This window comes from Camelus bactrianus, chromosome 13, assembly GCF_048773025.1.
Source record: "Camelus bactrianus isolate YW-2024 breed Bactrian camel chromosome 13, ASM4877302v1, whole genome shotgun sequence".
Classification (NCBI taxonomy): Eukaryota; Metazoa; Chordata; class Mammalia; order Artiodactyla; family Camelidae; genus Camelus; species Camelus bactrianus.
The window spans coordinates 48517171-48538439 of NC_133551.1; the positions used below are offsets into that span (position 1 = coordinate 48517171).

Here is a 21269-nt window from a genome sequence, read left to right on the forward strand (position 1 = left end):
TGCCAAATTTTGCTTGATATACTTTGAGTCCATGCACGTACAAATTTAAAACTGTAATGTCTGCTTGAATAAGTGAAAATTTTTATAAGTACAAAGTGATGCTCTCTACCTTCAGAACGGCTTTTTTGTTGCAATGTCTGCAGTGTGTTTATACTGGTGTTCTTTGCTATTTTTAAAAAAGCAACAATCAACCTTTTTATGCATACATCTTTGTACACAGGAGCAGGTATAGCAGTACATTAAATTCCTGAAGTACACTTGCTGGGTAAAAAGAAACGTACAGTTTAAATTTGATAGCTGTCTCCAAGGTGTTCTCCAAAGAAGCTGCAGCGGTCACATTTCACCCCCTGCTCTCACCCCAAGGGTAGCGGAGGGCTCCTACACGGACGTCTTGAAATCAGAGTTTCTTTTGCTCTGTTGTGAAGGGGTGGATGAGCCCCTGCTCAGTAACTGGATAGAATTTGCCCACACATGGTGACCTGGCCCGGGCTGGGACGAAGCTCTGCTGGGGAGACCCACCTTGCTGATCTCTGTCAGGGACATGGTGATGCTGTAGAGCTGGTTCTTGCTGGTGCTGGCGATCAGGATCTCCTCGGAGGGGCTGAAGCACATGCAGAGCACGTCCTGCTTGTCAGACTGACTCGGGTCATGGCTCTGCGGGTCCATGGGAATCTGCCCAGGACATAGGGCAGCGGTCAGCAATGTCCCCACGGGGTCAGGGTGTCCCCAGGCTTTCAGATCTTCTCAGATACTTGCAGCTCACAGGCTCCTGACCACGCTCCCGGGATCCTCTTTTAGAGGTGGAGCAGGGAGGGCTCGGGCTGCCTCCGTTTCTGAGGGCTTTGTACTCACCTTTGAGTGATTGGTGGCTGAATAGAAAGACAGCGGCATGGGTAAAACAGATCAACCTACACATCTCAACTTGAGATCGTCCCACAAAACGAGCGTTAGTCTGAATTCCACACTTGCCCAGCAGCTGGAAGCCTAGCGCGGGTGCCCACCTGCACCAAGTACACAGTGTGAGCTTCAGGCAGCAGGGGGGAAGGTGGCAGCCCTCCTACCGTGTGGGGTGGGTGGCGGGCAGAGAAACAGGAGGGGTCACACAGCTCCTGCCAGCAGCCTCAGGGGGCCTGTAGTTCCCAGGGGACATTATAAAATGACATTTCTTTTTCCTGCTATTTTTTTTTTATTTCACTAAAAACCAAATGTATTGAAAGTCTGGTCTCCATGTACCATCTCCACCTCCTTACCACCCACCCAGTTCTTTATTCTTTGTAATTTAGCTTCCACTGCATCATTTACTGAAACTGTACCCATGAACATCAGAAATTTCCTTATCACCAAAGCCCAATGCCCTGCTTGGCCCTCATCTGCTTGGCTTTTCTGGAGCCTGCAGCAATGGCGGTGGCACCTTCCTCACTGGAAGGCACTGGGCTCCTGTGCTGCCCTCCCTCTGCCTGGGGCTCTGTCTTCCTATATAACTCCTACCCCGTCTTCATGAAGTCTACTCTCCCTGTTCCTCCAGGACAGCCAGGGCCCCAGGAAGCCTTTCCTGACTGCCCTAGGCTGGGGCGGGCATCGGGAGTCCCCTCAATGTGCCCACAGTCCCTGGGAGTGCCCTCTGTAGTCACGTGCATCACACTGTGTAAAGTAGAATGGGAGCCCGCAGACCGAGGACCTGTCTGTTCCCACGTCTGTCTCCAGGTGCTTGGAACAGTGCCTGGCACAGAGCAGGTGCTCCAAGAGTGACTGGTGTTGCCTTGTGGCCCTCCTCCAGAGACAGTGAGGTCTGGGAGGGAAGCGGCCATGTCTGAGTCACCTGCCGCAGGCCCCCACGGAAGGTGCACGAGAGACTCTAGTTGACTGAATGACTGCAGGACCCCACCTTCTCTGTGTCCTGCTGGGCTCTCATCCTGTCTCAGTCTTGAAATTAGGAAATGCTAAGTTTTGCCCTCAGTCCTCTTTTTGTCTATTTTATCTCTCAGTGATTTTATCTAATAGGAAGTTTCAGTGAAAACAATTGTAGTAAAGTAATTACAATAATAAATACTTAAAATAGTGAAAACAGAGCATCGTCTATGTGCCAGATATAAGCCAAGTTCTGTGTGTGTTTGTGTGTGTGTGTGTGTGTGTGTATGTGTGTATGTGTGTGTGTGTGTGTTTGTCATGGATATATCGACCTCACTCCCACATTTCCAACTGCTTCACTTTATCCTGGCCTCTGGTCTCTGCCTGTTGACTGAGCTCTAAGGCCAAGCTTTAGTGTGTTTGCTTTCCTCCTGTATCCTAGCTCCGAGGCAGAGCCTGGCAGGTAGTAAACAATAAATATTTGTTCAATGAATAAACACACAAAAGAATGAACTGCTTTGTGGGCAAAGTAAACTCACAATGTTCCGCCTCAGTCCCCACCCACCTTGCTCTCACCCCAATTTCCCTTTGCCAGCATCCGGCACTGAGCCGGGGCGTCCTCCGTGAGAGCTCCTTACTCCGAGCTCCTCCATCTACTCAGGGAACGTCTTACAGACTTACCCTTCACAAAGGCTCTCTCTTTTCCTCACTGCATGACCCTAGGCCTTGCTGCCTCTTGGCTCCGAAACAAGGAAGACTCTGAACTGAGTCCTAAGCCTGGTGACAATGACCATGGAGCACAGGTGCTGCACACAGCGACTACACAGATGTCGTGTCATCCTGTTGACAGCCACCAGGGGCGGGCTCTTTCCACAGAGAAGAAACACAGGCTCGCTAGATTCAGCAATTCATGTGAAGTCACTCAGCCAGTAAACCTCAGCGTCAAGTCTAACTCATTCAGTGAGTGTTTAACCACTTCCTGTCCGATGCCCCAGATCAGCAGCACCTCGCATCACAGGCAGCTTACTTTTCTGAAGCAGGATGCTTCTCCACGGAAAACAAGGTGCCCGCCCAGTTACATGCACACTCCTCAGGCTGACATGTGCCCTCGTTCACCAGCCTTAGCTCCTCTCTTTCCCTTCAAGTGACTCCTGGTCCCTGCATGGGGGAACTGACTATCTCCCAAACACCAACTGCTCCCCCATCAGTGGTCCCTTTGCTTGATTTGTTCCTTTCACCTGGAATTCCTGATCTGTTTCTTCCTGTCAAATGCTATCTACCCTCTAAGATCCTTCCTCAAAGATTACCCTCAAACATCCAGAAGATTCCTGGTTCCTCCCCAACCAGATAAGTTATGTCTCCACAGCAGTGCGTGTCATTCATTCCACAAACACTTAGTGAATGCTTGCTATGTGCCAGGTAGTTTTCTTACATTAAATGCCAATATACATCCTGATCATATTATTTTTATGGGAACACTAAGCTTCAAAGAGAAAATAGAATTTGCCGAAGTTCTCCCCCAGTATTCAGAGCCAGATCTTCCTAATTCTAAACTCCAATTCTGTCTCATCGATCCTAAATCTTCCCTCAGGACAAACAGTGCACGTCCCCGTTTTGCTCAGCACTGCAGCCCCCTCCCCACATCAGACTCCTGGTTGGTACTCTGCCGCTGGAGCACCAGTGCCGGAAGGACCCCAGTTTGGCTTCTTCCTCCCCTCCTTACCCGGATCTCCCTGCTCTCATGGTAAAACTCCTTGTCTTCCATCTTCTCAAACAGTAGAACTCTCCCTGGCCCCGCAGAACAGGCAAATCCCTTTGAATAGGCTGCAATGGCCAACACCTGTGGCAGGGACATCTGGCTGTGGCTCCTGGCCATCGGGACCTGCTCATAGGAAGGGACTGGGGAAGTGAGCGTTGGGAATTCGATCAGGCTAGAAAAAGAAAAAGGGCACAGAAAGTTAACGGACAGCTCCAAGGAGATGGATTCTGCTTGGGATGAGAAAGAAGGGCTGTCCTGAGTGTGGGAGCCCCTTTCCCCGGCCCCGGTGCTCCCTTCTGGCTGGGAATGCTACATGAGCTCCAGGAAAGACAGAAGGTCACACATTCATGTGACGTCTCACAACCCTGTGTGGTCACCACTATGCCTGGTGATGATCATATGAAATGATCATCATACTTATTTTGTTGTTTAGAAAAACGTGGCTTAGAGGGGTTGAGTTTCTAAGATCACACAATCAGTAAGTGCAAGAGCTGAGGTTTGAATCCGGGTTTCCATTTCCTTCCTTCCTTCCTGCCTTCCTGCCTTCCTGCCTCTTTTCTTTTCTTTTGTTCTTTCATTTCTTCCTTCCTTTTTTCTTTCTTTCGCCTTCCCTCCCTTCCTTCCTTTTTCTCCTTCATTCATGTAACCTTTATTTGAGTTACACTGTGTTAATAACCGTGAAACAATGACAAATAAGTCGACACAGTTCCTGCTCTGAGAAGCTGGGAGTCTACGGGGCGTGTGAGAAGGCCTGCTGGGGGCAGCTGAGTAGGATGGGAGCAGCGGGGCAGGAGCTAACAGGGATCTTCTGAGGACAGTCACAGAGCAGAACCACCTATCCAAGATGAGCAGAGGCTGAGAGCTCTCAGCTGAGACCTGAAGGACAAACAGGAGTGCGTCAGGCGTGTGTCTGTGTCCAGGGGAGTGGGGTCAGGGTGCAGGCAGGGAGAACTACACATGCCCAAGTCCAGAAGCAGTAGGCAGGGTGCACGAGGCAAGAGCCGATGCTCCAGATGTAAAGCAGTGTCAGAGCAGCAGGGATGTGTGGGTCAAGTTCAGGAGTTTGAGCTTTATTCCTGGAGCCCTGCACCCACTGAAGGATGGTGAACCCAGCAAACTGGAGGGCATATGAACTTAAGAAAGGAGATGTCACTGGCATGGGGGGTGGTGAAAAAATAGGTGAACCCAAAGTTATTGAGGAAGAGAAATCCACAGTGTGGCATTGTGGTTGAGGGCTCAACTCTGGGGTCAGACAGATCTGGGTTTGAATCCTGACCTGTCATTTAACAGTGCTCAGGTGAGCCACTTAACCTCTTTGAGCCTCAGTTTCCTTGTCTATAAAATGGGCATGATAATAATATGTACTATATAGGGTAAGACTCAAATGAGGATATATGTAAAGTGCTTAAGGCAGTGTCTAGAACACACACTGGTACTTTCCTGTTCGTGCGAGAATGACTATTGTTGGCTGCAATAGAGGTAAAATTGACAGCTCCATCCTGAGCCCCCACTTTAGTCCATATGCTTCAGTCGGACTGACCGACAACACTTCCTTGCACTCCCTTGTTGGTCTGCTGCCTCCTACTGAGCTGTAAGGTCCTGAGGACCTGTGTCCCCAGCACTTAGAAAGATGCCCTGCATCCTGCAAATGTTCAGAGGACATTTATTTAATTGACTCAGTAAATCAGGCAGCATTGGAAAACATATTTTTGAAAATCTGTTGTTTTGAAGAGTAGCCACACAAAAGTGCTTATAAAATGAAGTTAGGTATAAAAATTAAAACAACTGTATCTAGGCCATGGTCACAACTGTCAAATTTGTGCTTGAACGTGAATGGACACTAGAAAGGCAGAGGGAGAATGAAAAGCGTTGATTTTTAAGGTAGAGGGGTTACGAGCGATTTTAAAGAGTGCTGTTTTTGTTGTAATGCTATTAGTGCGATGGGTATATTTTCACAAGAGCTCCAGCCCAGAGGAGCGCCGTTACCTCTCGGATTCCTGGATCACCCCCAGGTTCTTCGTCTCGTTGGTAGGCTCCTTGACCACTATACTTGTCTCCCAGCGTTGATCTCCGGATTCAAAGAGGAAGAGCCTGCCTGTGTCAGTGCCAACGATGATCCTGTCATCTGACACCCAGGTGTGGGCGAGATAGTTTTGGGGTTCTCCCCTCTGAAAATTAGTTTGCTTCAGGGTCCCCTCAGCAAAACGGAGAAGCTTAAACATCCCATTTCCAGTGACACAAACCTGAGTGTTATCCTGGGGATTGAAGCTCACCTGTAAAATGTGAAAAAATAAAAGAAAAAGATGTATAAGACTAATCTTAATGGGGTTATTTCCCACTTTACTAATTACTAGTTATTTCAGGGAGCTCACAGGATTCTTTTTTTTTTTTTTTAGGATTCTTTAAACATTACGAAATCATATAATTTTGAGACCATATTTGACAAGAGAACAGACCTATATCCATAGTATTTATAGGGCTCATGAGTCTTAAACTAGGAAGCCTTTAAGAGTCATCTGACAAAGGTCAAAAAGCAGAACGAGCAGGTCTTGATAGTCACCAAACTCTGTGCCAATAAAATCGAAAGAAGGCTCAGCTAAAAACACAGGAAAATGAGGGTCTGGCAGGTTTCTGTGCCCTGTCCAGAGAGGAGGAACCACATGTCAGGCCCAAGCTTCCTTTAGCTGTACCCTCATCCCAGTGTGCAGCCACCGGCAGGCAACCTGTCGCCCCCGCTGGATGGTGAGCACCTGGAAGGGCTGTGCCTTTCCCACCTCTGTATTCCTAGTGCTGGGTTCAGAGCCATCATCCAATGAATGTTTCCTAAATCTATTTAAGAGGAGGTGCTTCCTGCTCTGAATAGGATGCTGAATCACGCCTTACTGAGATCTAGATGAAATAATCTTCAGGCTCTACCTGCCTTTCCTCTGATTCTGTGATCACCAAGCAACCTTCTGATTACTCATTTCACCTCCCAAGGGCTCTATTCTAGGGAGGAAATACACTGGATAAATGATGTGTGTTCCAGTTGTGACATGCTGGTTCATACACCAGCCTCTTGTGAGAATAACGGAGCCTATGCTGGAGATGCTGACTAGCCAGTATCTCTGTACATTTACAGGACTGAGTCCTTCAACTTGTAAAACTGAGTACGAGATGCTAGACCAGGTTGACTGCTCCAAGGTGAAGCCTCCTTGGGACCCACCACCTATACAACCAACCAGCATCCTAATGGGTCCTCTTTATTTGGCCCTAAAATCACTATAGAAAATTCTGCTCCCCATGGAACTGTAATTTCACAGACAGCCTCCTAAAGATCTACCACTTCACAGTGGCTTCCTGAAGTCTTCCCACTGCCCAGCAATGCTGCTGGGAAGAGGTCAGACCAGGGAGAAAGAGCAAGTTTGATCAACCCACCTCTGGGCCTGACCTGTGACCAGAAAGCAGTTGTGGGCTGGAGTAAAGAACACAGGCCCTGGGGTTAGGGCGTCCAGGCCTTGTTAAGTTCTTGGAGTCTCAGTTCCTTCATCTTTAAAATAGGGACAATAATTACGGATACTTTATATGGTATTATAAGAATTTTAAAATGCATGTTAAGAAATTAGCACTATTCCTGGTACACAGAAAACATTCAATAAGAGACAGTTCATAATATTTTTAATAATTTGAACGATACTTGTTCTGCTGGGAGGTACCTGGTAGACAGCGTTGTTCTGAGTGTCGGTTCTAAAAATGGCCATTACTTTTTGTTTTTCCCACAGCCAATAGACAAGGTTTGACTCCGGAGGTGATGTCTGAGTCAACAGGTATTTGGAGTCTGGAGAAAAAGCCATGCAAATAAACCTCTGAACTGGGAAGTCAAAATTATTAAGGATTTTGCGCTTCCGGCAAGGGATGGATGACAGTTCATATATGGTGATGACGGGTTTTTCTTGCACAGTCTCGGAGACAGCGAGGTAGCGCCGATTGGGACTGATGGCCAAGGCCAGCATGCCCTGGCTCTTGTCTGAGCCTGCAAACAAAGGAGAGGGCATGATGTGGGAGATCTTGCTTTCACCAAGACTCAGCACGAGCCAAGCACAGTGGTAGGCACCGCTGATTCAACAGGAGGAAAGTGCAGAAACAGGTAATTCTCCATCCTTGCATCCCTTGGTACATCTGTGTCTGGGCTGTTATGAAATGGGCACCTCACTGAGGTCGCGGTGGGAGGAGAAGTCAGGGAACAATTCCTGAAGGATGACAAAGTGGAACAGAACTGGGGGTGGAGCAGGTCAGGAAGAGCAAATGTGTGGTTGTGAGAAAGGGTATAGATGGTGGAGGAACTGCACACAGTGGGAGATCCCTGAGCATCCTGTGTGAGCTGGTGGGAAGTGGCGGTGGGGGCGGGGATCAAAGATGGATCTAGAGGGTGGAGAAGGGTCAGATCAGAAGACTTTATGCCCTGAGTGGCCAGCACTCAATACACTCCAGGCTGGGATGCTAACTGCTGGATTCCTCAGCCTCCCTTGCAGTTAGGTGATCTATGTGACAATCTGGCCATGAGACAGATGTGGAGGTCTGCTGGACTGACTTTATGGTAAAGCTTGTGCTTTCTTGAAAACCAGAATGGATGCACTGTACCCCCTTTCCCTGGAATATAGAGGTGATATCTGGTGATTGAGCAGTCTTCTTGGAACAATGAGGTAACCATAAGAATGGAAGCCATAGGTTTCTAGAAAGCAGAGCCTGACGTAAAGATTAAAGTGCAATACTTTATTTAGGTAATGTAATCAGGTCTGCATTATGATCTTTGTGGGCACTTTTGCTTTCACAGACCCGTTCTTCCGTTAAAGAATGGTAAAAATTATAGTTTATGACTCGGTTTAAAGTCCATGCTGGATTCTTTAGTATTATGTTAGTTTTTTTCCTGATTTTAAAGTAAATTAAAATTAAGATATTTTCTTGGGTCCCTGAAAGTATCACGGCTGTGCCTCACAGTAATCTGCCCTCACAGATAATCTCTGGAAGGGCTGCAGGGAGTAACTGCGCCTCAGCGAAGAACCCAGGATTGGGGCCACTGAGAGCCTTGCCCAGGAGTTTGGACTTTACCAGGGAGGCCAACGGGAAGGTACTGAGAAATTTCAGGCAGGGTCAGATGTGTGCTGCAGAAAGATCCCTCTGGCCACTGTGTGAAAGACAATCACGGAGGGAAGGAAACCTCAGCAAGTTATTTCAAAAACCAAGAGATCTGGTAGCAATAAGAAAGCAGTCAGGGCGATGAGAATGGGAGGCTAGAGAAATGCTAAGGGGTACGGCCAGGGGGACACAGCGACGGCTGGGGTGAGGGCTGATGGAAAGGAAGGAACAATGAATGATTTGTAGGTTTCTGGTTTGGGTGAGGGTGTGGTGGTGCCAGCTGGGATGGAACATAGTCTGTGGGAGTCAGGGGTCATGGTGAAGATTATTTCACTGTTTTTCACTGAAAATAGCCCATCCAAAGATTTGTGATTTGTTCATGCTTTTTTGCTTCCAGTTTTTTATGATTTATTCTTTTTTTTTTTTTTTTTTTTGCATTAAAGTCTTTACTCCATCTCGGTTTCATGATGGCAAAAGGTTTGAAGTGAGGATTTAAACACTTTCCCACTTCCCAAATACCTTACTATGTTCCAGCACTAATTACTAATACCACCTTCCTGTTGTATTAAATTCATTTAGCCATTGTATTCATTTATGTGTTTATTTATTGGGCTTCTGGGATATTTATATTAGGATCACTTAATTTGTGCAATCATATCTTTATCATGTGTTTGGATACTTGGCAAGAGGGAGAAAAAGGGAAATGGTAAGTTCCTTTTTCGATATATCGTGTGTGAGCTGCATACTGTGCAACAATCAGGTAAAGAGGTGTTAGCAGGCAGCTGGATATGAAAAAGGCTGGGGGGAGAGGCTGGGACTGAAAAACAGATTTGAGGGAAGAGTCACAGTGGGAAGTTAAAAGTGTGAGCATAGATAAGATTGCCTGGAGGAGGCAAAGGACAACTGTCCACTCTCTTCTCTGTGCTTCTGAACCAGGGCTGTACCAGGCATAGCATGTGTCCTGCTCATTTATATAGTCCCACTCATTTGAATACATACTTGTCCCTACTACAATACTGAGAGCTCCTGGAGGCCAGGGGCCCCGGCTTTCTCGCTTATTCATTCTTTCAATCACCAGTGCCTGGCACCTAGTCGGGGCTTAATATATGCTGACCGGCCACAGAGTCTGTAAATGCTTTTGCATTGTTTTAACCCAGTTGACGACCAACTCCTTGACATATGTTCACCTCTTGCATGGATTTCCTCTTATCTTTTCAGCTGCTCCTTCAGAGATTCTTTTGCTGCTTCTTCCTTGTTTCCCCAGCACTACAGGAAGGCCCCAGAGCCCTCTTTTTAGGCTTCTTCTCTGTCATAAACTTACTTTCTCCCAGAGGGATCTGATCCATTCTAAGGACTTCATATTTCACCTCTAATGCTGATGACCCTCAAATTTCTATCACTAGCCTGGAGCTCTTTCTCTCTTGAATCCAGACCTGACATCAAAGTGCTTACTTAAGATCCCATTTGCATATCTAGCAGGCATCTCAGTCTTACCATGTCAAAAACAAACCTCCCCATAAACTCTATAAAATCTGCTCCTTCCTCAGTCTTTCTGTCTCAGTTAAAAGTAACCCCATTGGTGCAGTTGCTCAGGCCAAAACTTTGCTTCTTCCTTTTCTCTTCCACTTACATCAGGTCTATGAGGAAACCTGTCACCTCAGCCTTCAAAATACATCCAGGCTTTGATGACTTCTCACCACCCCTATTGCCTGACACCTGCTCCAAGCCACCATGTTTTCTCGCCTGGATTATGGCAATAGTCTCTCAGCTGGTCTCCTGTCTCCTCCCTTGTCCCTCCTTAAATCTATTGTCTGTACAGTAGCCAAAATGGTCCTGTTGAAACATAAGTCAGATCATGTTACTCTGCTCAGAATTTCCCCCCATGGCTTCTCACTTCACCGGGAGTAGTGGGCCTTCACCTCAAAGCCCATATGATGTTGCTCCCATCACTTCTCTGCCTCACCTCTTGCTCCTCCTCCTCCACTCACTCCACTCCAGCCACAATGGCCTCCTTACTGTTCCCCTAACACACTCAGCACTCTCCTAACCCAGAGCCTAAAAGGCGAAAGGCGAAAACGTAAAGCATCAAAGAGATAATATAGGAGAATATGTTAATAAGCTTAGGATAAGGAATAATTCCTTACATGACACAAGAAGGAAAAGGTTGATACATTTGACCATTAAAACTAAGAATTTCTGTCCATCAAGATACCATAAGGAGGGAGAAAACACAAGCCCCAATTTGGGAGAAATTATTTTCAATAGATATATCTGACAAAGGATTAGTACATGGAATACATAAAGCGTGCCCATTAAGCAGTAAGAAAATTACCAAAAAAAGGTTAAAAAAACAGGTAAAAGATCTAAGACATTTCACAGATGATGAAATAGGAATTGCTCTTAAACATGTGAAAAGGTATTCCTCCTCATTAGTATCAGATAAATGCACATCAAAACCACAGTAAGATACCCTTTCTTAAGCACTAGATGAGCACAAAATTAGAAAGGAGGAGAATAGCAAGAAGTGGTGAGGCTGTGGAGGAGTGGCACCTCTCATACACACCTAGTGGGAATGTGAATTGGTGCTACCACATTACCCAGTAATTTCAGTCCTGGCTGTGTGCCCTGAAGAATCTCTGCACAAGTGGATGAGCACACAGGAATGCAAGAATGTTTAGAGTGGCATGGTTTGAAATAGCAAAACCCTTTTGTTTCCCAAATGTCCATCAACACTAGAATCGCTAAATATACTTGAGGCATTAGTCATATGATGGAATACTGGACAGCAACAAAATGAACTCAGTTAACATGGATCAAGATGCATGAATCTCAAAAGCATGTTGTTGAACAAAAGAAACAAATCACAGAATACATACACCATGATTATATTTTATATAAAGTTGGTAAAGGGAAAAAAAAACCACCCCTGATATCTTACATAAGGCCACACAGATAGAAATGTGGTAAAAGTACATAGAGAAATAAGGGAATGATTACAAGGTCCAGGATAGGGTGAGAGTGTGTGCATGTGTGAGAATGCAATCAGGGAGGAACACTGGAACTGGTAATGTTTGATTTCCGATCCTGTTGGTGGACTCACAGACCTTCATTTTCTCATAGTTCTTTAAATATTTCATGTATGTAGTGTACACTCTTTTGTATGCATATGTCACAATAAAACATGTTGAGTGCAAAAAAGAGTGGAAAAAGAGAGTAGGTGGTTAAGTTGCAGAAATCATGTATATTATTAACAGGACCAATGTGAACAAAACCAACTGTTGCAGTATACAAATGGTTATGGTGAATTAGGATAAAATCTCTGGGATCTTCACGATACATGGATTCAAAAGGTACTGTAGTGACAGTGGTGTACTCTGTAAAACTGTTAGACAAGTCAAAAAGTGGCCCTGGGGATGACAAAGACAATGATATTGAAGATGCATGAAACTCTTTAAAATCATTTTTTTTCATTAAATCACAGTGAAAAAAGTACTTTTAAATTAACATGATTTTAACTATATATGTGTGATTGATTAATCTGTACATTAAACAAAGAAGTAGATACGTACTTATTTTACATTTATAAAACTTTCATACATTCGAGTTGGCCAAAAAATTTTCCTTTCAATCGTCGTATTGGGATTATGGGGTTACATCTGGCACATACAGTGATGTATGCATCAGATCAGAAAGGGTTTTACCTGGAATGAATTTTTGCCATTTCTGATCCACATTGTACTTCACACAGTGATTTCCTGAAGGAAATATAACGATATGCTCATCGAAGAAGAAGACATTGTTGGACACGTGAGATCGAAGTCCAAAAACATGCAGCGACTGAGCTACCACGGTGGACATGATTCCGGTAGAGTTCTGCTAAAGATGCAGCGCAGCTGGTGAGCGTGGAGAAGCGCAACACCCCGCCCCGACCCGCCCCCACCCCCGCAACCTCCTCGCGCACCCCGGACCCGACTCCGGCTTCTCCTCTTTCCTGTGGCCCTCGCGGCTTGCTGCTCCTCTAGACAACCCCCAGGTACCCCTCCCACCTGTCGCTTCTTCTCTCTGGATCACCAGACCACGCGTGTATCCAAGGTACTACCGCTACGGATCCCAAGCAACCCAGCACTTCCTAACGCCGGAGCGGTTCCTATAGCAACGGCAAACCGGAAGTGTGTCTGCAGCCGGAAGCGGAAATCCCGACCAGAAAGTTCAGCGGCAGCTGGGAGGAATTGGCTCCCGTTCAGGTTCGAGTCCACGTGGAGCCGCGGCGGGAGGGCAGGGGGCTAAAAGCCCGCCGAGGTGACGGGGAGAGGCGACTTTTTCCAGTCGCGGGGACCTCGGGCTAATTCACTTTCTCCGGCGGGTGTGGACGTGCGCTCTGCGAGATGGACACTCCCCCTCTGTCAGGTTCGGACTCGGATTCTGATGATTCTCTTGTCACAGACAAAGAGGTAAGTGTCAGCGGAGCTCGCGGGGCTGCGCGCGGGGGAGGTGTCCTCATTCCCTGGTGCTGACCGCCTGTCGTGCCCTATAGTTGCAGGAGGCGTTTTCCCGAGGGCTTCTGAAGCCAGGCCTCAACGTGGTGCTAGAGGGGTCGAAGAAGGCCGTGAACGACGTGGTAAGCGCCAGGTCAGAGGGTACTGGACTCGGGATGCGCACGAGGCACTGTTGTGCTCGGGAGGCTGCGTTCTACTCCCAGGAAAGATGCAACCGGCGCATTTCCAAGAGAGTCAATTACCTGTCAGAGTTTTGGGGGTTAGCGCTTGGTCCTTTGGCCTATTCCCTTCTTAAGAGCTTAGTGTCTGAATTTCCTAGAATGGTCTGAAGCAGTGTCTGGCTGAATTCAAGCGGGATCTGGAATGGGTTGAAAGGCTTGATGTGACCCTGGGTCCGGTACCAGAAATCAATGGACCTCAATCAACACCTCAGAACAAGGATCAGAACAAGGATCAGAAAGGTGTTGATCCAGAAGATGATTTCCAGCGGGAGATGAGCTTGTATGTATGTTTTCAAGTGTGAGAGAAGTTGTGGGTCCCTGTGCTGAGAGTGGGGGGGTGGGGTGGGGTCGGGGGGGTGGAACAGTGAAGCAGTGAGCCTGTACTCCTCAGAGATGCTGGTAAGTCTGGGAGTGGGGAGTTGACTAAGGAGCTAGGAGATTTTCCCCGGTTGAGAGAAGAGCTCCTTGGTCTAGCAGTCACAATTTGAAGTCTTTTATTTTCAAATACCCAGTTTTAGAGTCTTTTTATGCAATTGATCATTAGAACAAAAAATTTGCTTATAGAAGGTGTTTATATGGACTTTTTTAATTGAGTAAATAAGAATTTGTTTTTTGGCATTAGTTTGTAAGCTAATGGGTACTTCTAAAGTGGTCATTCTCTTAAACTACTAATTTATTTTTAGCAGTACTCCCCACCCCTTTTAAAAAGAGTGTACATCTAAATTTCTCCTAATAAGTTAATGAGGTATTATTACCGTTTTTGCTCGTGTGTTTGTTCTTGCTGGTGGGGGTCAGATCCTGAGAGTCCTTCTGACCTCGGATGACTCATGAGAGGCCATGAGGAGGGTTAAAGGCCTCTCTCCCTTAGCTAGTTTCACACTTTGTCTCACATCCCCAGCTACCGTCAGGCCCAAGCTGCTGTGCTTGCGGTGTTGCCCCACCTCCATCAGCTCAAAGTCCCCACCAAGCGGCCCACGGATTATTTTGCAGAGATGGCCAAGTCTGATCAGCAGATGCAGAAGGTGAGAAACAAAGGTTTTCTCTGGAAAGCTGAGGCTTGATACTTAAGTGTATTCAGCTGGCTTATCTCCTTTAGTGTTTAAAAAAACAGGCACAAGCCAATGACCAAACCAGTTGTCAGAGGACAGTTATTATCTCGATTATCTACTTCAGAGTCATGCCAGTCACCAAAAATTGAATAAATATAAGGATGACTTTTTCCTAATTTAAACAAAGAGAGGAAAGTGCTGTGAGAAGTGTGGTCCCTGAGGTAAAGGGGGCCTTTTGCATCTCCCAGCTGGCATGGTCATGGCATGGTGTGTGGAAGACAATAGTTCTTTTCTGCCGTTGCTGAGGGATGGGGAGGGGCAGTGCTGGAACTTATAGACAATTACTTTTCTCTGAGCCTCAGTTTTTCTCTTCCTTGAAAAAGGGGATTAAAATATGGCTCAGGTTTGGTATATCACTTTAGGGTTAGGTAGAACTTGGTCCTTATTTGACTTTGGGAAGAAGAGAATTACCAGTATCTAATCCAAGATATACTTAAATAGTTCCCTTGGGTCTCAAGCTGCATTTTGGGGAGCTTTTATCTCAGTGGTACTCAGAGAAGCTAATTTAGAGATGAGCCCAGACCCATCTCTGCAGATTCAAACTGACAGCTGCTTGTCCTTTAACTGACTTGTGTGTATTTAATGCAAGCTGCTAGGTGCCTGATGTCTGTTTGAGTTTTTACTGTGTATATGTATATTGGAGAAGGGGGCTGAGGCTGCGTGCTGGTTTAACCACAGCCTGCAGGCTGTGGGGATGGGGAGAAGTTAGTCTTCTCTCCTGGCTCAGCAGCAAGCAGGCGGTTTTGTTTCCTGGAACAAACAGCACGCTGGGACGGGGAAGGTCTCCTTGAAGTTCCGGCTCCGTGGCTGATACTGCTGTTGTGTGAGACAAAGCGGTTAGCCTTTGGGTCTTATTGTCCTTGTGTGTAAAACACAGGGCTTGAAATAGATGATTTACAAGGTTCCTTCAAGTTCCACAGTCTGCAGAGCTGGGAAGACCTGTTCTGCTGCGGCAGCCCCTCAGTAGCAGCTAGCCCATTTTCAAACATCATTTTGTGTTTTAGATTCGACAGAAGCTGCAGGCTAAACAGGTGGCCATGGAGAAGTCGGAAAAGGCCAAGCAACTGCGAGCACTTAGGAAATACGGAAAGAAGGTGGGAAGGAAAATGGGCAGGGACGGGATGGGGCCGTCTTCAGTCAGGTTGAGCTGGTCCTGTGTCCTGTGTGTGTTCTATCACGTGTTTGCTACCTCACGGTGGGGTGTGTGCTAGTGTCCACAAGCACCATCCTTCCTGGACACCCGTGTGTCACCAGGGGTAGTGTGGTCACTGCAGGTGAGTCATGCAGTGGGCTGCAGTTTGCACACCTGTACAGTGAAGAGTTGGGTCCAGATCAGTGGTTTCCAAATGTGACCCCACAGCACAGTCACCTGGGGGAGTTTTTCAAAACAGGTTTCTAGGCTTCAGAATCTCTGGGAATCTGAATGTTTTCTCCCCTTCCCCGCTAAAGCTTCTCAGATATTTCCAATACTCACTCAGGTTTGAGAACCACTGGCCTAGGTGATTGTAAAGTCCTTAAAGGAATCAACCGTATTATTGATTGTCATCCAGTCAGAGGGAAAAATGGCACCAGTATGTTTGTGCCTGTCTAAGTTCTAATGTAAAACCCTACCATGGAACTTTTCTTGATTTTCTTATTTATTTCACGGTCATCTAGAAAGGAAGATGACAGGAATTAAACGGAGGGCTGTGGGAGGAAATGAGTGTGAGGATCAGCACGGGCATTAAGACTTGGGTAGCATTTTGGACGTGTTCACTTGTGATCTGGGTGCTGACTGCTGCCCACACTTAGAGTCATGTCACTGATGGATCCTTAGCAGAACATGAGCAGATTGGTGTCCTGGGCTCTGCAGAAGGGCAGCTGTGGAGCTGCTGGATGGATATGGCTTTTTTTCCCTGTCCACCCTGGATTGAATTGAACCCAGGACCTCCTGCAAGCCAAACACATGCTCTACCACTGAGCTCTACCCCCCACCCCTGGCTGTGGTTGTTGACGGATGACATCAACTCAGAGACTTGGGCAGTTGGTTTAACATAAATTATCAAAAGCAAAGAATAGCTTAGGCCTATTAGCTCCCTATTTCTAATTTGAGGAACCTTCAGGGCTGTGTTTCTCAGTAGGGGATAATTCTGCTTACCAGGGAACATTTGGCAATGTCGAGACGGTTTTTGTGGGGAGTGTGCTATTAGCCACTGGTGGATAGAGGGCAGGGAGGCTGCTAAACATCCTATAATGCACAGGACAGGCTGTCCTCTTCCAACAAAGAGTGACCCTGTCCAAACTGTCCTTGAGATTGAGAAACCCTGCCTTAGAGTTTAAGATCTCCCTTTGTCCTTAAAGCTTTTTTTCTTCTTCTTCTTTTTATTGAGATTTTTTTTCTGTTGGTACTTTCATTACCTAGCACTAATAGGTTAAATATTTAATCTGCCCAATTAGTGGGAGAATTGGGTGTAGACATAAACATGATCTGTGCAGTTTTGTAGGCAGGTTGTGTCATGGGATAAGAGTGCAGACTGCCTGTGTGTGAATCTCAGCTCCACACTTTCTCGCTGTGTGACTCAGGCCAGTTGCATAACTTCTCTGTGCTTCAGTTTCAGGGTCATAAGAATTTCTACCTCACTGGGTTGTTGAGGCGATAAACTGAGAATACTCTTAGTGCCTTAGTTTAGTTGTGGCACGTAGTCAGTGTTCAGAGGTGGTGGCATTGTCACCGTGAGATTACTGAGAGAATGAAGACACTTGCAGTGCTGGTTTGGAATGGGTGTAACAGTCCTGTGTCCGTGTCCAGGTGCAAACGGAGGTTCTTCAGAAGAGGCAGAGGGAGAAAGCAAACATGATGAGTGCCATTAAGAAATATCAGAAAGGTCAGTATATTCTCTCCTAAGGATGCAGGGAAGTGAGGATACCTGTTAATTCTAACAAACATATGGGGCTGTGAGGCTTGATTGATTGGGAACTGTTGGACCTAAGGTTTGGGAATGGTACGGGGAGCAGGATGTGCCTCTTAATACCGATTCTGTAAGTAACACCCTCTTGGAATTTAATCTTTTTAAAATATGATGGTGCTGATCAAAGTACTTCTTCATTCCCAGGCTTCTCTGATAAACTGGACTTCCTTGACGGGGATCAGAAACCTGTCGCACGGAGCACGAAGGAGGGAGCCAAAAGCCAGCAGATGAGGAAGGGGTACAAGTGTTTGGTTCTATTTTGTTGGTGGGTGTGCGCGGGCTCCCAGTTCACGATGTGGCAGGGACGTGCACAGGAGCGGCCTCAGAGTGGTGAGAGGGCGGCGGTGCCTGTGGCCCAGGCCTACGGGCTGTGTGATGGGCCCATTTAGCCACTTCAGTCTTTGAAGATTAAAGTGAGGTGATTTCAGCATTTGGCACATTTGAAGTGAATGCTCAGTAAAGCTTGATGCCTGATGTCACAGTGTGATGGTTTTAGAGTGCAGAACTAGTGTTCCCATCTGGACTCTGCCACTCATTAGGAGGGTAGCTTTGAGCAAGTTACTTGACCTTTCTAAATGTTAATTTCCCCCTCTAGGAAAATGAGTGAATTGTAAGTGCCTTAAAATATTAGGAAAGTTAAAAAGGATAATGTTGGATATTGTTATTGTTCTTTTTAGTTCACCTTTATGTGTTCCTAGACAGCCATCCTGGGGAAGTGATCATTTCAATGTGCAGTATGGTACACACTGTGACAGAGGCATTGAGGCAGTAGTATGGAAGCACGTTCTAGAAATATGTGACATGGTCTGGGGATGGCTTCCTGGAGGAGGGGCTCCTGGGGCTTAGTCTGAAGGATGGGTAAGAATTACCCAGGAGAACAGGAGACGTGGTGGGTTTTGGGAAGAAGGAAGAACATGAATGAGCCAAAGCAGAGAGAGGAGAACAGCAGGCTTGTGTGTGAGGAACAGCCAGCCTGTGGCCCCATGGGGGATGCAGTGTGAGGCAGAGCGTGGTCAGGTGTGGCTGGGGGACCCGGGCTGAGTTCTGGGCAGTGTTTGTTGGCCTTGTGAGGAGCTTGGGCTGTATCCAGTAGGCAGTGGGGAGATGCTGATGGGCCTTACTCAAAACTGTGAGCAGATCATATTCATGTTTTAAAAATTACAGTGGTACTTATGCAAATGAGGGAGGCAGGGAAATTGATAAGGGGCCTGCTAAAGAAGTCCAGAGAACAAGGATAATGACCTGGAAGTGGTAATGGGGTTAGAGAAGGGAGAATGATAGAAGGAATATTCAAGAGGTTAAATGAACAGGACTCAGTAATTGAGCTGGGTATAGAGAGTAAGAGAAGGAGAGAGAATCAAGGCTGACTCCAGGTCCCTGGCCTGGGGGGCCAAATAGATGGTGAGACCACCAACCTCAAGTTAGGGCGTAGAGACAGGAGGCGAAACCAGTCTAGGAAGGGAGATGACAAGTGATTTTGGACACGCTGAATTGAGAACCTGTGGGATGACCCATTTAAAAATGGATTACATCTGAATGTTAACTGCATTTAACACCAGAGAGGAGCAGAGACAACTGAGGATGCTTTAGCAAGATTTAGTTTAAATAGAAAGGTGTCTAAGGATAAACGGTGAGCCACATGGTATATCTGTGTCTTTTCCTGACTCTTGCCTTGTTCTCCTGCTTGGGTGGTGAAAACTGTAAGTAGATGAGCTTGCCTGGGGAGTTTGTAGAGGTGAAATGTAGGGCCAAGGATGGGGTTCTGGGGTAACAGCAGTGTTTGCTTACAGATGGGAACCTGAGAGTATTGCTGGGCTGTAAGTAAGGTTCATCAGGGTTTGCAGTGCTGCAGCTAACCTGTAAGACTGCTTTTTTTCAGGCCCAATGCCAAGCGACGCTATAAAAACCAGAAGTTTGGTTTTGGTGGGAAGAAGAAAGGCTCCAAGTGGAACACTCGTGAGAGCCATGATGATGTATCCAGCTTCCGGGCCAAGATAGCTCACGGCAAGGGCATCAAGAGGCCGGGAAAGAAAGGATCAAATGTAAGTCAGCAGGGGATGGGGAGTGGGGTGTGGGGTTGGGGGGTCCGGTGAGGGTTGGGAGCCACCTCCTACCCCACGGACCCCGCCCCGCCCCCTTTCTTTCCTTGTATCCTGACCCTGGGCCAGAAGGCTCACTGCTGTGTGAGCACATGTGACCTTTCTTTTTCTGTAGAAGAGGCCTGGAAAACGGACAAGAGAGAAAATGAAGAGCAGAGCGCGCTAAACAAACAGCATCTCTGTGTACAGAGGCCGAGGGAGGGGGAGGAGGGCTTGGGATTGCCCAGTACGGCTGGGTTCCTGCTGTTTGTTTCTTTTTGTAAAAATTCTTTCAATAAACTAAAGAACAGTTTTCAGAGAAATACACATTCTTGATTAAAAACTCAGGACTAAAAGATTTAGAAGGTACTTTTACATATTAAATAAGACTACTTTTTAATAAATGAGCCGCTTGAAAATTAAGAGTGTGGACTCTGGGGCCAGACTGCTGGGTTTGACACCTGGCTCCGCTGCTTGCTTGCCGTATGACCTTGAGCAAGTTAATTTTTCTTTGCTTGTCATCTCTGTACAGACATGGTAGTAGGATCTACCAAACAGAGTTCCTTTCAGCACTGAGTTAACATGTGGAATGCTTGGAACATTGCCTGCTGCATAATGAGAGTGTATACCGGCACAGGGTTATTTTGCTGGGTGGGGTGGCTTTCCTTAATGTGTGCTGAGCTGTGGTGGTACGTATTTGAAGGTCCTAAGTGCCGGCTGGGAGCTGTGCACAGGTTAGACGTGGTGGGCAGGCCACATCACATGCTGGGCTTTGCTCTGTCTTGAAAGATGGGAAGGGAAGGCAGCTTACCGGCCCTCCCTCTTTCTCTTCCAGTTTAGAAACCATACTTTAAGGAGACTACAGACATCTGAGAACTGTATATTCTTAAGCAGAAAAAAACAGCTCATTTTCATATTATTTCCTTGTAGCATCCTTGGTACATGAAAAAGGATCTGTCTGGTTTCATATGATACTAAGTTTCTAGAACAAAAAGAGTGAATCTAGTTTTTATAAACTAATTTCAATGAACGAAATTCTGGGCAAAAAGGTCCTGTTTTCAGAAGACTGCAGTATTTTACCTGGACCTATTTCAACAATCTGTACAATATTAGTGAATGGGGTAATTATAGTAATTCCAATAAGGAGCCTCAGATCAGAGACTTAATGTGTGGAACATGGTGAGTTTTAAGAAAGGAGTACACAGATGGACAGCAGTTCACACTGGTGGGGACAAAAGTGAATTACTGATTTGAATATTTTTAAAGGTTTTAAAAAATGTGCACCTTTTCCTTTTATAGCAAATGGAATCATTTTCTTTAATTTCAGAGATACACAGTACAGAACTCATTTATATCACTTCCTCTAGCATCCCGGCCTTAAACTAAAGTATAATCAGGCTGCAGGCAGTATTAACCCTCAGATTGCTTTAAAATGCAATTTCGTGCACTGAAAGATAGGTCGGAGCTAGAAGTTCCAGTTACTGAGTCCAAGCCGTTCTTTGCTTTGTCCAGTACGCATGGGCTTCGGCTGTCAAGGCGCGGTTAAGTAACAGCAATTTCTCAACAACACTGTTCACCTTTCAGCTACCAAAGTATCGTTAACCAAGTAATTGCCGAAAGGAGAAACTTTGCTGCTTGCTCTCCAGTCTATAAACCCCCGCATTAAAGATGCATAATGATTAGTGACCAAAAGTC

General features: G+C 46.4%; 2 protein-coding genes across 5 annotated transcripts in view; one reads left to right on the forward strand and one right to left on the reverse strand.

Moving 5' to 3' along the window:
• CFAP57 (cilia and flagella associated protein 57) overlaps positions 1-12891 on the reverse strand; it is a 59055-nt gene extending 46164 nt beyond the window's left edge. For 3 of the 4 annotated variants that reach the window (XR_012511325.1, XM_074376665.1, XM_074376667.1), the window contains exons 1-6: positions 12769-12891; positions 12424-12595; positions 7303-7619; positions 5594-5880; positions 3572-3779; positions 520-672 (exon numbers count right to left, since the gene is read on the reverse strand). Coding sequence is in view for 3 of the 4 variants with exons in the window: in XM_074376665.1 (XP_074232766.1) it covers positions 520-672; positions 3572-3779; positions 5594-5880; positions 7303-7619; positions 12424-12580 (1122 nt within the window). In the remaining variant the exon portion in view is untranslated. Of the gene's footprint in view, positions 1-519; positions 673-3571; positions 3780-5593; positions 5881-7302; positions 7620-12423; positions 12599-12768 lie in introns of all 4 variants that reach the window. The other variant, XM_074376666.1, reaches the window with a different exon arrangement.
• Positions 12892-12938: 47 nt separating this feature from the next.
• Positions 12939-19887, forward strand: EBNA1BP2 (EBNA1 binding protein 2). Its single transcript, XM_010959747.3, has 9 exons — positions 12939-13173; positions 13257-13340; positions 13538-13719; positions 14338-14461; positions 15553-15642; positions 17337-17412; positions 17641-17734; positions 19376-19538; positions 19711-19887. The coding sequence occupies exons 1-9, from the start codon at positions 13108-13110 to the stop codon at positions 19759-19761; spliced, it is 930 nt and encodes a 309-aa protein (XP_010958049.1). The 5' UTR covers positions 12939-13107; the 3' UTR covers positions 19762-19887.
• Positions 19888-21269: the final 1382 nt, after the last annotated feature.

Excerpts from the sequence above, each read along its gene's own strand:
- EBNA1BP2 (XM_010959747.3), top strand. The coding sequence starts at position 13,108 with ATGGACACTCCCCCTCTGTCAGGTTCGGACTCGGATTCTGATGATTCT. Across the intron at positions 13,341-13,537 it reads AGAAGGCCGTGAACGACGTG|AATGGTCTGAAGCAGTGTCT; the intron begins GTAAGCGCCAGG and ends TGAATTTCCTAG. Across the intron at positions 15,643-17,336 it reads TTAGGAAATACGGAAAGAAG|GTGCAAACGGAGGTTCTTCA; the intron begins GTGGGAAGGAAA and ends GTCCGTGTCCAG.